General features: G+C 51.0%; 2 protein-coding genes across 3 annotated transcripts; one reads left to right on the top strand and one right to left on the bottom strand.

Moving 5' to 3' along the window:
* Nucleotides 1–6,371: 6,371 nt before the first annotated feature.
* B3GALT9 (beta-1,3-galactosyltransferase 9) lies at nucleotides 6,372–8,028 on the top strand. Its single transcript, XM_040083594.1, has 2 exons — nucleotides 6,372–6,377; nucleotides 6,903–8,028. The coding sequence occupies exons 1-2, from the start codon at nucleotides 6,372–6,374 to the stop codon at nucleotides 8,004–8,006; spliced, it is 1,110 nt and encodes a 369-aa protein (XP_039939528.1). The 3' UTR covers nucleotides 8,007–8,028.
* A 555-nt stretch (nucleotides 8,029–8,583) lies between these two features.
* On the bottom strand, nucleotides 8,584–15,670 carry PSMD5 (proteasome 26S subunit, non-ATPase 5). Of its 2 annotated transcripts, XR_005703702.1 has the most exons (11): nucleotides 15,474–15,670; nucleotides 15,162–15,306; nucleotides 14,492–14,605; nucleotides 14,144–14,272; nucleotides 13,405–13,514; nucleotides 12,890–13,032; nucleotides 12,240–12,431; nucleotides 11,934–12,043; nucleotides 11,345–11,485; nucleotides 10,019–10,859; nucleotides 8,584–9,331 (listed from the first exon to the last, which is right to left on the bottom strand). XR_005703702.1 is itself a non-coding variant. In XM_040082989.1 (10 exons), the coding sequence occupies exons 1-10, from the start codon at nucleotides 15,668–15,670 to the stop codon at nucleotides 10,602–10,604; spliced, it is 1,539 nt and encodes a 512-aa protein (XP_039938923.1). In that variant the 3' UTR covers nucleotides 8,584–10,601. The 2 variants fall into 2 exon arrangements, 1 of the variants encoding a protein (XP_039938923.1); XM_040082989.1 differs by having other exon boundaries at nucleotides 8,584–10,859.
* Nucleotides 15,671–16,788: the final 1,118 nt, after the last annotated feature.

The raw sequence follows: 16,788 nt of genomic DNA, 5'->3' as shown, positions 1-16,788 counted from the left end.
CGGGAATTCCTGTGCCGTGCTGCGCGGCCGGGCCGGGAGCGTTGATCTTCCCGGGGGACCCTGCTGCAATAACAAATTCCCACTGGGGAATGGCTCCGAGCCCAGGGACAGCGTGGGCAGCCTGGAAACGAGCCGGCCGCCTCCAGGAAAGGGTTAACGGGACGGGCTGCAAGGTGCCTTACTTCCCTCCAAGTTCAGCCCCGTGTGCCAGGAGGTGCCAGCAGTGATGATGTGGCCAAATGTGAATGTCCCAAAACCGTGTCCCCTGGCAGGGGGCCGGGTGTGAGCGGCTGCGAAGGGAGCGGCACCGAGCAGGGGTCGCAGGGCCCGGGCTCGTCCTGCCCCAGCTCGGGTACGCTCCTCTCCTTTTTGCTTCTTTTTCCATTCCTCTTTCCGAGCCCAGGCCGTTGTGAGCTCGCTGGGGGACGGCGGAGCGGTTACTGGTGAGCCCAGTAAAGGAGCTGCTCCCACAGAACCGCAGCGGCCGCACAGCCCCTTGTGCCAAGCGCCTGTGCCCCCTCAGTCGCACCCAGGGGCGGGTGACACCATCCACGCTGCGATCGCGCCGCTTCCAGAGCTTTGGTTTCTGTCCGGCAGCTGCTGACCCCGGGATACCCCACCCTCGCAGCCCCGGGTGATCCATCGGCACACGGGGGAAGCCGCAGCCCCCGGATCCAGAGGGAAGTGCCCCCGCTGGGATGCGCTGGGCTTTGCGCTTCTCTCCAGCGCCGGAGACTTCTGTTTCTCCCGCAGCATCTCTTCCTCCTCCTCCTCTCTCTCCATATGGACTCTCCTACACCAGGAGTCACTGGAGAGAAAAGCAATTAACGCTCCCCGTGCAATCCACCCGTGTGATGCTTCCCAAGCCATCCTGCTTTTAAGTGGGAAGGTTTTTCTCCATTCACTAATTGCCTCACATTATGCGGTGCAAAGCGTTAACGCGAGGCTCCGGGAGGAGAGGGGTGGGCGGCACAGCGGCGTATTGACATGCTGGGTGATAACACCGGCGTGGGGGAGGAATTATTTAAAACAGTTACAGTCAGATGCTGAGAGAAATGAAAAATGAAAGAGCCAGAAGGAGAGAACGGCCCCAGACAAATGCTGGAGTTGGAACGGCAGAGTGGGACCGGTTCCACCTGCCCCTGGTGCCACCCCAGTGGCAGCTGCTCAGGCCACCACAGGGACAAGTTGAGCAATCTGGCGGCATCCTGCCTGAGGGAAGAGCTCTCGTGCTGGTGACTGCTCCCAGCTCCAGCACGGAGCAGTTCCCTGCACCCCAAAGCCAAGGGGGGAAGGCAGGGCAAGGCAGGGCAGTGCTCTCAGCAAAGGCATCGCTCAGTTCTGAGCTGATCCCACTTCCATCTGCAGCACTCCCCAAAATGCTATCGATGCTACAGGTCCTCGTTTCCCAGCAGACATGGACACAAAATACAATTAGTAAGGATTTCATGTACCTCCTGCTGCAGGACCGTTCAATTCCCTCAGCTCTGCTGGGGAGCCCCTTCAGCACCCCGACATCCCTGCTGCACTCCAGAGCAGAGCACACATTCCAAGGGCTGCTTTCTGCCCGGGCAGGGAGTGAGCAGCACACGCAGCCGGGAATGGGCACATCCCAGGATGCCATTGCCACAGCTGGGTGCTGTGTGAGCTCCCCAAAGCAGAGCCAGGCTCGGGGAGCAGCACGGGGGGCTCCTGCAGGGCTCCCAGGCAGGCAAAGCCCAGGTCTGAGAACCCCCAGGGATGAGAGCAGGGGAAGGCCCGGCTGCTCTGACAGATCCCAGCCCAGCTGCCCGAGGAGGGGCCTGGCACAGGGCACAGAGACTCAATTCTGCTGTTCCTGCATCTGGGAGAACAATAAACAAATCTGTGGGAAGCAACAGTGGGATGAGTCAGAGGCGAGAGTGAGAGAAAGTCATCCTCTGCAGAGCACGTCATCCGAGCCCAGCCATCCACAGGGCTCCAGGGATTCGTGTCACGGGGGTCCCGGCCCTGCTCCAGCCCCCATAACCCCTGCCAGGAGGGCGATGGGGACAGCCCCACCAGCAGCAGCCTTGGCCATGGCTGGGGGGCTGCAGCCCCTCCCCAGCCCTGGGGCACCAGCTGGAGCACGGCTGGATCCATCCAGCACCTGGAGAAGGCGGGTTGGGGCATCACTGAAGCCCCAGGAGCTGCACCCAGCTCCTGTTCCCCCCACAACCTTGGGCAGGCAGGGACCCCATCACCCCAGGGCAAGGAGGCGCCCAGGAGAAATGCCCCAGCTGAAACTTCTCCCAGGAGAAATGCCCAGTGCAGGGCAGAGCAGCCACGGAGTCGGGAACAGCGACACCGGATCCGCTCCCAGCTGGAAATGTTGTCAGAGCGTGGACTGAATTTAATCAAAGCAGAGCCCGAGCCGAGACTCCAACGCTGCGGATGTTGTGCGTGTCAAATGAATTTTATGTGAATCTCCATTCGCCAGGCACAAATACAGCCCGCAGGGAATGAAAGGGCGAGGCAAAAAGCACCAAAAAAGCATCAAAAAAAAGCAACTCACATGGCACGGTCTGAGAATTAATAACAAGGAAACTTCTGGTCCAGTGCAAAATAAGCAACTTTTCTGTCAAGTTGACATCTTTGCAGGGAGATCACTCGGGGAACCCGCTCGGCCCTGTGGCCTCACGACCCAGCGTTTCACACAAGTTTATGCTCTTTCCACTCAGCTCACGTTTAACTCAGCGCTCCCGAGGCTGAATGCAGCACTCGCAGAACACACAGGGGGCTGAGGCTGTCGTTATCCAGGAGGACAGAGGAAGGGAACTGTCCCACTGTCATTAATCTCAAGGAGTAATCAAACATACCGTAAAAGAGGAGAGAGCTCTGTAGCTCCTAGACTGATGCATGCAAGACAAAAAGAAGAATGCAGGAAACCTGGCTATAAAAACATGGTTTTAGTCTCATCAACCGAGCCATTAAATCAGAAGCAAAGACACCTTCATCTGCACATTGGGAGCCACAGAGATGTTTGTCTGCTGTGTCAGTGTTCAGGTTTGTTGGCTTGGTTTTCAATTCTCTACTTTTATTTAATACCCAAAGGGACAGTAAATATCAAACAAGTGAAAAACAGGCTGTAGAACTCTTACAAAGCCTCTTCTTCCATCATTTCCCAAACCCCGCGGAGAACGTGAGGTGAAGAACTGCCTGCAAGAGCTGAATCACGTCTTCAAGCACAAACATTGCTATTAGGTGACTAAGACCTAAACAACCATCTCTATTTATTGCAACTGATGCTGTTATTAAAAACCAGACAGGTCCCTTCGCAGCCCCTCGCGCTCTCAGGTCTGTGTGTGCTGGTGAAACTGCAAAAAAAAGGCAGGTTGGAATAAAGGGGAGCCTTTGTGTAGCATCCGAAACGCTTTGGAAACCTGGGAGTGCTCTGTGTTCCCAGAGCATCCTGGCAGGGGACAGCTGGGGTGACAAGGGGCCTTAGAATCAGACAGTCCATGGAAACACAGGGAATGCCCTGTGGAAAGGGATGTTGTGCCAGGTGGGCTGCACAGAGGGGCTCTGGGCTGTCCCTGGAGCAGGAGGCAGCGAGGGAAAACTGGCAAAGCTGTCTGTGGGAATCAGCCTGGCTTTTGGGGAGAGCCCGAGAGCAGGGGCACCACGGTGGGCACAGAGAGGGGTGCCCACCCTGCCGAGAAGGACATCCAGGGCAGGCTGAGCTCCAGCTTTCACACGTGCACCAATTGACACTGGGAAACCCGATTTTCACTGCCATCCATCCTCCCTCTCCTGCTCCATCGCCTGAGAACGGTGCGTCATCCAAAGCCTTCGCATTTTCACAAAGTGAAGTCAGGCAGAACTGAGGGAAGCCAGGCTCTGCTCCCCCTTCCAAATGTTCCCAGCACTGGGAGGGAAGCCAGGAGACTTTAGGAGACATTTTAAGGAGCTGCAGGTTCGGCTGCTCCCCTGCAGCCCCCACCACCTGCTCCGGGCTCCTCTTGCTCAACAGCATCTCTCACCACCCTCCTGACAGCTCTGCTCTCATCTTTGGATATCACAAAATACCTGCTCTCCAAAAAAATCTAACCCAAACACGCTTCAGTCTGAGCACTCCCAGCTTTAGGACAGCTCAGGTTGCTCACAGCGTTATGTCACTGCTCCTGAAGTGAGGTTTGCTTGGACATAAAATTTAATGAAAATGTGAAAACATCTGATAGAAAGCAATTTCTAGCCCCGTGGCTCAGGAAAATCTGCTCTCCTGTTTGACTGCCTTATTTACAGCCCCAGGATTGTGCAGGGTCTCAGTGCAGCTGTAGGAACAACATTCCCACCCCCACTGACCTGACTCCAGCCATTCCAGGATCCTGAATTCACTCCTCTCCAGGAAACTCTTGGATCTCCCTGGGAGCAAAGATGTCCCCAAAAGAGCTTCACTTTACCCTTCTGCAAAGTGAGGTTAAGGTCACCCATGAGCTGCTGGGCGCTGTGTTTGCCTGAAACCTGGCGTTAAAGCTGACGGAGGGATCACCCCCAGACAAACTTCCTGCAGCTGAGGAACTCAGTTAATTTCCCCTTCAGCAGCCTCTGCCTCGCTGTTCCTCAGCTTTCTCCCAGTGGGATTCCACCAGGCTCTGTGGATAAATAAAAACCCACATCCAAGAGCTGCTTGTGCCCTGGCTGGGGCGTGTTAATTTTACGTATTTGGTATCAAAGTTGCTGCTGCCACCACAGAGCAGTGCTAAAGGAATGGGTTCAGCAGTGCTGCCAGCACCATGCTGGGCCTAATTGCACCAGGGATGATACACATGTGGGGCTTATTATTATTATTATTTTATTATTCTAAAGATACTCAATTTTTAATGTAAGAGGTTTCAAACGCTGGTATTTATTTGCTGATTAAATGATTCAGCTGGAGACAGAGTATCTTCAAAGAAGAATTTTTTTTTTTCCTCCCAGAATGGGTATCTGGAGCTGCAGGGCTGTATTATTGTACATGAAAAATATTTCCTTATTAGCCTTTTATTTCAGGGCACACAATTAACTGACACTTCCCGTGCTGACAGCTCACCCAGCTTCAAAGCACAACTTGTGTGAGGATTGCAGAGTGTGAGGCTGGGCTGGATTAGGCTGTGGCCCAGCTGACACACGAGCCCTGGGGAAGGAGTTTTCCTTCTCTTTGGAGAGCCTGAAGCAGAAATCCACACTGGGACTTGCACACTGTGAGTGTTTGGGGGTTTTTCACAGGGGTAAGATGCACTCCTCCCAAGCTGTGAGCAGATTTTGGGAACCTGGTTTCTTTTGTAGTTCCTCTGTTCCCTCTATCAACACAGCTGGGAGAGCTGAGCAGCTCAGCCAGAGCTGGGGATTAACCCCGGACCCCTCAAGGCAGAAATCAAAGCTCTTCCCCATGTCCCTGGGACATTGGGCTAATCCAGGCTGCCCTAAGGATGCTGCAGGGAGCCTTGCAACGGCCCAGCCAAGACAAACCAGAGCAGCGCTGCGTTCTCCTTTCACCCAAGGATGCAGAACAGAAACGCAGCCTGACCTCGTACAAATCTCAAAAGAAACCTCAAAATTAAAGAGAAATCATGATCTCCCTGCTCTCCCATGAAGCTGGGGTTCCCATGAGCCTCAATCTACCCCTGAAGCAGCAGCGCTGCCATCACCCAACCCTTCCCTGCCCTCCCACAAACCCCTCCGAGCGCTCCCCGGCCCCACGGCCAAAGCCAACTGTCCCCCTGCTGACAGCTCCATCCTGTTTGTGGCGTCTTTGGCACTTCCCCCTGCAGCACTTCCCGGCCCCCGTGGCTCCCCAGCCCCATCAGCTCCGCTGAGCCAACAGCAACACGCGGCGGCTGCGAGGCACAGCCTGCCCAGGCACACAGCCCCCTGTGCTGGAGCCAGCCTGGCCCAGCAGCACCCACGGCCCCGGGGTGTCCCCCACCACCCCACACAAGGCAAACACACAGCTTCACACCCCAAAGCCGCAGCTCAGGAGATGCAGAGCGCTCAGCAGCTGCAGGACCAACACCACAATGGCACAGCTGGGAAAAACACAACCCCCAGCGCCAGCAGCAAGCTGGCAGATCGAGGACAGAGTCAGCAGTACCAGGGAATCCTCTGACCAAGTGAGCCCCAGCATTTGCTTCACTTATTCCTCAGAGCGACAGAAATTAATGAAGGGAAATGCTGGGGTTGTGTTTGCTTTGTGTCTTATGCGGCTGCAACACGATCAGCCCTGGGGATCATCTTTCCTCGGCCCAGGCAGGTGGGGTGGAAGGCACAGGCTGCAGGTACTGGGCAGTAACTGGATCCTGCAGACCCAGATAGAGCCACGGCCAGGAGAAACTGCCCAGAGAGCCCCCGCTGCAGGGACAGCTCCCAGCACCATGCAGGTAAGTGCTGCAGCCTCTTACAGCTTTCACGCGGTTGGGGTTGGAAGGGACCTTAAAGACCAGCTCATTCCACCCCCTGCCATGGGCAGGGACACCTCCCACTTCCCCACGTTGCTCCAAGCCCCATCCACCCTGGCCCTTCCCTCTGGATTCTAACCCTGACAGCTTCCATAGGGCAGTGTCAGGCCAAGTACCAAAAGCTCTCCTTCAAGGACATATTAAGGGGTACCTCAGGCCTACAGTAACAGGTTGAAAATAGTCCAAAATTATTCATAGCAAGTCATGCTTCAGTATTTCCATGCATGGATGCACAGAAAGAAGCTTTCAACATGCTAAAATCCTTCTGTTTGGGATGTGACTGTGCCCCCAAGTAGATCCCTTAAGTTTCTAGCAGAAAAAAGCCTCACACTAATAATACAAAGCCCACGGTGTAAAAGTTGATTGCTTTGCGTGGGTATGTTGTAAAATGAGTGAAAGCCGTTTGTTTTGAGAGGTAAGAGAATTCAGCATGTTCCTGTTCCCCAGCTGACGCTCTGCAGGCTCCGCACACACCAGTGGTGCTTCATCCTCTCCAATGTGCTGCTTTTCCACGCGCTGCTCTTCGGGGCGGATTTACTGGAGCAATACTTCCTGCGCTCCCTGCCCCTCTCTTACACCGACGCGAAGGCTCTGGAGATCAGGGAGAGGGCCAGGAAGCTGGATCTGGATCCTCTGAAGGCCAACCTCTCTTACAGCAGCAGCAGCGCTGCAGAGACTTGCTCCAGTCGAGAGGTATTTCTGCTGATTGTTGTCCACAGCAGCCCAGAGAACGGGACAAGGCGCGACGCGATCAGGCAGAGCTGGGGCAACGCGACGGGCCCCGGGGGTTACAGCGTGCTCACCCTGTTTGCTGTGGGAAGGGCAGCTTCGGCAAGCACCCAGCTGCAGATCAGTGAAGAGGCTCAGAAGCACCGAGACATTATTGAAGGCAGTTTCATCGATTCCCCCCAGACGCAGACACAGAAGATGCTGATGAGCGTGGAGTGGACGGTGACTTTCTGTCCCCGTGCCAGGTACGTCCTTCACGCAGCCCAGGATGTGTTTGTTGGTGTTCCCAGCCTGGCTGGGTACCTGCTGAGCTTAACCCAGCTGGAGGACATCTACCTCGGCAGGGTGGTTCACCACGGCGTGCCTGACAGGGACCCCCGGAGCCCCGGCTTTGTCCCCATCCATCAGTACCCCGAGCAGTTCTACCCGGATTTCTGCCACGGCAGCGCTTTCCTCATGTCCCAGGACGTGGCTCGCAAGGTCTACGTGGCGGCCAGGGAGGTGCCGCTGGCCGTGCCCCCCGCTGCCTTTGTAGGAATCTGTGCTAAAAGAGCTGGCATCGCTGCCAGGCACAGCTCCCGCTTTGCCGGGGACAAGCACATCAGCTACAATCGATGCTGCTATAAATTCATTTTCACCTCTTCCCACGTGAGAGAGGACGAGCTATTTAAGGACTGGAAGGAAACGAGCGACGGGGAAGATTGCTCCTTACTGGAAACCTACTACAGCCTGGTGTCCTGCAAGGTTCTGACCTACATTGATAAGTTCAAAGAGTTCAAATTGGACAGGATCAAAAATGAGCTCCTTCATTTTGTCAATTAATGGTTTAACTCCTGCAAAAAGAGGCTGGGTTTCCTTTCATCAGCTGGGTTATCCTGTTAACGTTCAGTACAAAGTCTGCTCTCTTCCCTTCAGCAGCAAATGAATCCTCACTGTTACAGTGTGACAGAGCAGAACTGGATGTACTCTGCCTCTCTAAGTACCTACAAGTGCATGCATGGAAGTAAAAAAGAGCATTCCGACTGACTTTGTCTATATCCAGGGATTTTCAGACTTTAGAGTCTGAAAAACTCCTTTTTAATGTGTGAGGTATTACCTACTTCCAAAGGATTCTGTATCAAAGGGGAAGCTTTCCATCCACCAAAGGAGCTGTCTCTGAGCAGGCTGGTTCACAGAGAAACAGAGCAGCTCCAGCAGGAACAGACACTGAGCCATCCTGGAAATTCCTCAAGTGATGCTGTTCGTTAACATCCATCAAATGACAAGGTTTGCTTTGGTGTTTTTTGCTTTTTAAACCGAATGTTCAGCGTGTTACCTCAATTCTCCAGCACTCCATTTCGTGTTTCTCCTCAATTATCTCCACCTGTTATTTTAAGGGGGGATGACAAAACCAACACACTTCAATTTTGTCATTTATATCAGGTACAGCAGCAGCATGTAATCCATATGGCAATGCACAGCACGGGCAAGGAACTGCATCTGAGTAATAAGGGGAGAGCGATCAATTAATCAATCAACACCGAGCTCAAAACTCAACAAAATAAAGCATATGTGTATACATAAAAAAATCCCCTTGTTTGGCATCTCTGCACACTCTAAAATATTGTCTTTGGCAAACGTACCATGCAAAGCAGATGCTAAATACTCAGCACAAGGAGTAGCCTTCAAAAGCACCAGCTGAAAACACACATGGAAGAGGCTCATGAATTGCAGAACAGGTTTATATATTGATTTCTTTCACTGACATTTCAGCATATGGCTCTGTACAGAGCCACCAGCACACAAAGCCACCTAATATAACACAACTGCCCAGAGCAAGTGCAAGCTAAGGACTTCTACACTCTTTTGATTTCCTTTCTGGTGCTTTAATGTGTTTGCTGGATGCAGGATTCATGAAGCTCCTGTGCTCTCTCCAGTCACGAGACACTGCAGCACATTTCTCACTGGCAGATGTTTATTGGGCACATTTAGGATAAAAGCAGCAGCACTGGGATGGAGGGTGACAACTCGGGGACATCCTGGGGACGTGAGCAACAAGGCACCTCACCTGCATTTAGACAGCTTAGCAAACATTTAGGGATCTCCCCCAGCTCCTCTGAGCACACCTGGACTCCTGGGCAGCAGTTTTTGGCAGGCTGCAGCTGCACCTACCACAGGCAAAACCACAATTACTGCAGGACAGGATCCTCCTGCTCCCCCTGGCAGCACGAGCACGTGGGGCCAGTACTTCCCATAGCTATACCTGGCTGACACTTAACTAAAACAAACCCCAAAGCAGCAATTTCGTGTTTTATTCTGCTCCCCCTCAACAAAAGGAATACAAGTCTTTGATGGACAGCAGCCTGTGGTCTCTGTTTGTGGACAAAGGTACTTCACATGTCACTGCAGTGCCCAGCCACTCCTGATTCTCTCCCACACTTCTGACATCCTCAAAAGGAGATTCCAGCTTCCTAAGATGCCACATTTCCATGCTCCCACTTCACTCACTCCCTTCAACACAAGAGCTTTATCCCTTTTAGTCTAACTCATGTAACTAAAATACCACATTTCTTTAAATAACATTTAAAAAAAAGTGTATCTCTGTTAAAAAAGAGTGTAAACAATTCGATATTTGGTTCTGAAATAGCCTTGTAGTGCTCCAGCCACCAAACTGAGCTGCCACTCCACAGCACAGCCAGCAAGGGAGACAAAGCTCCCAGGTGGGTTTGATCCCTACAGAGTGCATTGATTTGTTTTTAAAAGGGCTAAAAACTCTTCCTATTTTTTTTTTTTTTTTTAATCCTCATCAGAAAATGTAAACAATATTTAGGATAATTTATTCCAGCAAGACTCACATCCAGCAGGTTGAAAACAGGAGGATCCAGTCCGTACTCCCTCATGTGGACAGTGTCACTGGCTTATTCAGCAACAGGATTCTGACAGAACACAGTGTTCCATGCAAGTGCCAAAGTTCCACGCAAGTGCATTTTTTGGCAGGTAAAAAAAATGAATTAAAAAAAAAAGAATAGAAATTGTGGCAGCATCTGAGGTTATAAACCTTGAGGTGTTTTGGTGGATTTTTTTTTTTTTAACTGAGCTGTAACCTACTGAGAAAACACAACAGAAACTCCTAACTCGAGAACAATTTAGACAAACACTGATAAATTCTGCCAAATAAAACACAGTCAGCAGCTGCTAAGCGCTCACCTGGGTTACCTGTCTCATGAAGCACACAGGGAACTTCTGCCATGACATTTTAGGGGGAAATATCCAACAGCCTTTAATTTGCTCTCCTGACTCATTTCAAATAGAGTCAAAATATCTTCACGTTCCTTTAAAGAGACAACCTCCAGTGTGGAGAGTTTTTTTACACCTTGTACCTCAACACCTGTGCCAGGACTGCGCTCTGCAAGAAGGGGAGCCCAGCCACCAAGGACATTATTCTGCTCCTTCCACAGCTGTAGTAGAAACTGCCTTAACATAATAGGGGCCCTCGTGCAGGTAAGCCCTGAGCCTCAGGTAGTACTGATTGCCAAAGATCTCTGCGATGGTTTTGGAGTTCACCAGGGCCTTCACCAGTTCGTATTTAGCATCCTTTGAAGCTTTGTCGGGCTCCACGGATCTGTCCACAACGTACTCCACAAACCCCGGGCTGCTCAGCATCAGCTTCTGGGCCCACGGTTGATTTGCAATGGCCTGAACGGGGAGACACAAGATGTGAGAGGAGGGGGAATGTTTTAAAAGCCCAGAAAAGCAGTTACACAGCAGGGGTTTTGGTATATGGGCGAGGAACAGAAAAAAATTAAATGAGATACGAATCCACCACTCGAATCAAGCAGCAGGGTTTAACACTGGAGAACAAGTAGAGCTCAGTGCTTATCCTCAAAGTTTTGAGGGAATTATCACAGCAGTGCCTCTGGTATAGAAGCAGCACCTTAGAGCACAGCTCTTGCCTTTTTTCCCCTTCTCCAACTAATTAGAAAATTAGCATTACAGACATGATGTGTCTGCTGCATTATTTAAATGAGGAAGCCAAGTGAGGCACGAGGAAAAAGGCCTTTATCTGACCTCTTCTGGGCTTTGACAAGAAGTTTGTGGCATTCAGTTCGAAAAAATAAATAAATCTGAGACTGAATGGCAACACGAGTCAATCCCTGATGTTTAAAACCAAAAGCACTCACAGTGAACACCCGCAGTGCTCCGCAGTGGAGATCAGGGAACGGCTGAGTGCTGATGCTCCTGAACAGCTCCAGGGGCTGGCTGGACAGGGATGTGAACCAGGATTCAGTCATTCTTAAAAGGTCTTCTGTCTGCTGCTCTGGCTACGTAAAGCACAAAAATGAAAGAGTTTGATTAGGATCATGAAAAGCTTTCAGGTTTTCAGGATGTGCTCAAATGGTTTAATCACTCGTTTAGAGCTGCACTGTTAACTCAGAGCCCTGGATCCAATGACCACAGGGACTGGAGCAGTTTGCCCCTATCCCTCTGAGCACAAGGACAAGAACCTGTTTACTCTCATTCCCTCATCAATGAAGTCTTGAGTTCATCTTTTATTAACATTTCAGAACACCTGGCTCCTTACAAACAAACCCAAACCTTTAAGCAAACCAATCAGGGAATTTCAACAGTAAATCAACGACTCAGAACACTGAAAGCACCACTGTTACCCAACCCAGAGGCTGCAAAATGCCTCCTCACAATCACTCAGGTGTGTGATGATTTCATTCTTGGAGATTTAAAGAAAAAACAAAGACAAAATCCCCAACTTACAGGCAAGTAAAGCAGAGATGAAATCGCATCCAAGCACCGAAGCCGTAACTCGGTGGGGGCATTCTTGGCCTGGTGCCCTATTTTGCTTAAGAGATTTTGAAATCTACTTCCTTCCAAAACAAAAACAAAGTGCTTTTAATTAGTTCAGCCAGATCTCTACAGGAATAAAGTTACCCATCAGCTATATTATACATATATTAATTAGATAAGTGAATACATTTTTCAATTCCTGTCTGTATCACCCCAAACCAATTCACTCTCACGTTACAATGAGAAAGTTTTATTAAAGAAAGAAAGGATACTAACTAGTTTTCTGTAAAACCTGTTTGCCTTCCACATTTGATCCCAGGATTCCCAGTGTGTCCACAGCCACTCCAATCATGGTTGGATCCTGACTTTCTGCCATTTCAAAGACTTTTTCCATAAAGACAGGGTAGCGCTCACAGATCTGCTGGGGACTGTCCACAACAGCCAGATTGCCAAAAAATTTAACAAATCCTGAGAAAACAAGACCCAAAAAAACCATTGAGGGGAAGAACAGCAACTTCTGCAATGGTAAAATTAAACGTATGTTAATGTGAGATTGATTTGCTCCTAAACATGTGTTATTGAGTCTGAACAGGGTTGATAAAAAAACCTCAAAGAGAGAACTAAGCAACAAACCAAATATTTTGACCGTTGCTTAATTCATTATGTTTGTACTCCTAAAAAAAACCACTACAATAACACAAACTTTAAAGCTACAGCACAGCCTGTCCAGATCTCAGCACTCTTACTGAGGAACATTCCTCGTGTCTCAGACTTCAGCGCTTTTTAAAGACGCAGTATTTTACATATCTGATCCAATATCCAAGATTTCCCCGGAGCTTTCAACACAGAGGTTTAACAGAGCTGTGAACTTAACCCACGACCAAAGCAAGCAGCAAAGCCTGGGAAGAAGGAATGCACGGTGTCACCTGGCAAATAGAAGCTGGAGAAGGGATCTGACTCTGCCCCGAGGATGATGTTGGAGATTTTGTCGATGACTCCCTGCTGAGCCAGGAACTGCCGCCCGTGGGGGCTGTGGGCCAGCGAGGTCACCATCTCTACACACGTGGCTCTGCAACAAACAAGGTTATTTTAGCTTCTTTCGGGTGGGCTTGGAAGCACTCAGAGATTAAGAAAAAGAAATCACATCCATGAGACAAAATCCTAGCCAAAAAAACCCCAAATGACCCCAAGTGTCCAAGCTTCTCTGAGCTCATTCAGCTCTTTGGATTTGTGAAAGAACTTAAAGAGTTCCTACTGCAGCCAAACATGATAATTATCACTCCAGCTTGGTCCTTAGATAAAGGTGTACAGCATTTGACACTCCAGCCAGTTTGAGAAGAGGCAGATAAAGTTGAAAACGGTTTTACGAGAAGCACACACAAATAGGTTTATCAGAGTTGTAACAACGCTGGAAATCTCCTTGGCAAACTCACCAACGTACCTGACCAGCACATCCTCTCCAGTCAGCTCCCCAATTAACTCCGGGATTAACCCACTGTTTGCACAGTAATTCAGAGACTCCGCTGACACTGATGAAATCTCCACGATTAACTAAACAAAAGCAAAGAGGAAGGTTTATAAAAATATTATAATAATTCACAGCAACAGCCAAATACATCTCACGGTGCTAATTAACCTTGCACACATTAAATATGGAATTAATCACATTTTTATCATTAAGCTAAATGTTTGCCTGAAGGAACTTCATAAGGATGTTCCAAGTTTACAGCACATGCATTTGATCTCTAGTCACAATCAGCTCTTCCTGGGCTATCCCCATTAAGCTCTAGAATGGCTAAATTGTGTTATTTCCCCTTTGTCAAACACCTCTACACTGACAACTGGCATCTCCCCAAAACTTCCAACAGCAGCACTTCACATCCAAAAGTTAAGAGGCTACAGCTGACTATTTTATTTTCAGAGAAACAAACACTTTCTGGTGTTTTCAGCAATTCTGTGTAGCCCTTCCAATGCCTCAGGCACTACAAGTTAGAAAATGAACAGTAATTCACACTTTTGTACCAAAAAAATGGGCAAGAGAAGTTACAACATCATGCTGTAATCCTCCTGCTCCTTTCTAGCTTTGATAAAACACAGACACAAAAGAAAAAGTGTGTAAAGCAGTGAGAAACAATAACTTAAAAGCCACAAAACCCAGAAGCACCAGAGAACCTCCCCACCTCATAGACCCTGTATCGGACAACGTCACTGGTGGCCATGACATCCCTCAGGTCACCCAACAAACTGCTCCCAAACAGAGCCTCCAAACCCTCCTGGCTCTGGGCTATTCTTGACAGAGATTTGATGGCCTGCAAGCAAAAACAGCAGCCTGTTACTGAAAATGAACAAAACCACCCGGAGAAGAAAATCCGGGATTATCAGGTTTAGTTTGCGACGTTCTTTATTAACTTATTAACCACAGCTATACAATTAATTTTAATTATAATTCAATTTTCACTGAGGAGATCTCATTATTATCCTCACCCACCTCAGCTTGCAGAGGAATGGGGCAATAAAGGCACGTTTACCTCTTTGGCCACTGCTATTTTCTCCCCACCAATGCAGTTTATGATCTGCCGTAACAACTCGGGGCTGTGGAGAATTTCTGTGAGAGCAGCTGAGTCTTCAACAATCCTCCCAACCTGACCAAAGAGTTACAGAAAATAACATTAGAACAGTTGTTTGTTTGGGGTTTTTTTCAGCTGCACTTTCAGAAAGCCAGAATCACAGTTTTTTGAGGTTTTTAGATCAAAACTCAACAGGACAACACCTTCAGCTCTTAGCTGAATTTCCAGAAATCCAGCCCAAACCACAACATCCCACAGGCCTGTTCTTTTAAATTAATGCAACAAGTGTCGAGCTCCCACAGCCTGTCTGGTGTTTCCACAACGGTTTAAGGCATCCTGAATATCGAAATGTTGCTGCTTTTAATTCTTACATCACCTGCTGTCAGTGCTGGCTGGAAAGCTTTAACCAGGACACGTGGCAGAAGTTGTATCCACAAGTTGCTTTTCTCAGGACATAGTTTTGGACAGTACTATTATTATAAACCGTTATATACACACTGCATGGTAATTATCCCAAAAGGCACGAGTGTCGAAGGACACAATTCTTGCTTTTATCACAAACTGAAGCGGGAAGGAGCAGATGGGGACTAACCCAGAGCTCTGTCCCCTCCTCCTGGAGGAAACCCTGTACCTGGGACATGGTGAGGATCTTCACAGAGTCATCGGGGTGGACAAGGCCCTTCTGCAGCTCCTCCCTGAGGTTCTGGATCACGTAAAGGGGGTCCAGGGCCTGCAGGAGCCTCTCCAGGATGGAAACACACGTGGACACCTGTTCCCTGGGCGGGACGGAGAGAAAACCGAGCCCTTGAGGAGACGGACACCGCTGTGCCACCTCCCGCCCCGAGAGAGGGCAGGGAATGAGCCGGGGAGGCGGCAGGAACCCCCCGCTCCGGGGGAACAGCAGCGGGGCCGATCAGGCCCGCGGCACCGCGCCGGGGCTCACCGGTCATTGACGGCGAGGAGACCAAAGAGCGCGCCCAGGTGGTGCTCACCGAGGCGGGCGCGGAGGGCAGCGGGCGGCACGGCCTGCAGGGCGACCCGCAGGGCCCGCAGCTCCTCCGGCGCCGCGTCCCGCCGCGCCGCCCGCTCCAGCAGCTCCGCCGCCGCCTCCGCCATCTTGGCCGCCGCCGCCTCGGCCATCTCCCGCGAGTCTCGCGAGAACTGGCGTGGCCCGTAGCAACAGTAGGGAGGGGGTATCGCGAGAACTCGGGCGGCCCATAGCAACGGCGCGGCCGTTGCTAGGGGCGCCCCTTTGCGCCCGGCGAAACGTAAACAAAATGTCCGCGCGCCACGCCCCCCCGTGCGCACGGAAGGGGCGTGGTCACGGCCAGGGAGGCGTGGCCGTCGCGGCGAGGGGCGTGGCCTAATGGGGCGCGGTTTGATTGGCATGGCGGGTCCCGTTCCCTGAGGGGCGGGCCGAGGCCGGTGCGCGGCGTCGCCTTTTTTTTGGATAAACTGGGATAAAGGGCGTTTATCCGCGTTCGGGAAAGGAAAGTGCTGATCCCGAGAGAGCGGGAACAGCCGGTCCCATCCCGGTGTTTGCCCGGAGCAGCTCCCTGCGCTGCGGAGAACGTGCCACCACCCCCCCCCATGTCTTCGAGCTGAATTTTCTCACCTTTTGCAAACGGATTGATGTCGTCAGATGACTTCTACAACTCTGTGCTTCCAGCTCTGCGAGAGATTACATCCCCCTAAATAAAGATGTAATAGATAGGCGGGTGTTCCGCAGGCTGGCAGGGAATAAATTCTCCAGGCAGGTTATGGGAACGGACAGTAAAAAAGTTACACGGGGGACAATAAAGTTACAGATACAAAATAAATAAATAGACAGAAATAGCGCTGGGCTCCGCTGCCCCGCGTCCCTTTGGGAGAGATTTTGGGTACAAACACCACGCCAGGACTCAGCACCCGCCCGCTGCTTTCGACCCAAAGAGCCTCAACCAGCCGAAATCTGAGAAAATAACAATTTTATAGACAAGGACATCAAAGCAAAGGTGACAAACGGTGTCGGGACGTCTCAGAGCACCGGGGACGGCACCGGGAGGGTTCCAGCGCTTGTCCTGGAGGGCGAGCCTGGAAATCCCAGCAGAGGCTGCTGCGGGCAGCTCGAGAGCAGCACCCGGGGCTCTGACCCCGCTTTTGGGGTGCAAATCCCCGATATTTGTCCCTGCAGGTCCGGCAGGTGCAGAGGCCGGGGGCGGCAGTGGGGACACCGCGATGTCCCCTGTCCCACGCCACCGCCGCGCACGGAGGGAGGA

The sequence above is a fragment of the Hirundo rustica genome, chromosome 20 (assembly GCF_015227805.2).
Source record: "Hirundo rustica isolate bHirRus1 chromosome 20, bHirRus1.pri.v3, whole genome shotgun sequence".
Lineage (NCBI taxonomy): Eukaryota > Metazoa > Chordata > Aves > Passeriformes > Hirundinidae > Hirundo > Hirundo rustica.
Note: the sequence above shows the minus strand (reverse complement) of the source record. Positions and strands in the feature narration are given on the sequence as shown.

Bases quoted from the DNA above. Each gene is read 5' to 3' on its own strand.
- PSMD5 (XM_040082989.1), bottom strand. From the start codon at position 15,670: ATGGCCGAGGCGGCGGCGGCCAAGATGGCGGAGGCGGCGGCGGAGCTG. The intron at 12,432-12,889 runs GTGACACCGTGC...TTGTTTTCTCAG, and splicing joins CTCCAGCTTCTATTTGCCAG to GATTTGTTAAATTTTTTGGC. The intron at 11,486-11,933 runs GTAAGTTGGGGA...TGCTTTACGTAG, and splicing joins CATCTCTGCTTTACTTGCCT to CCAGAGCAGCAGACAGAAGA.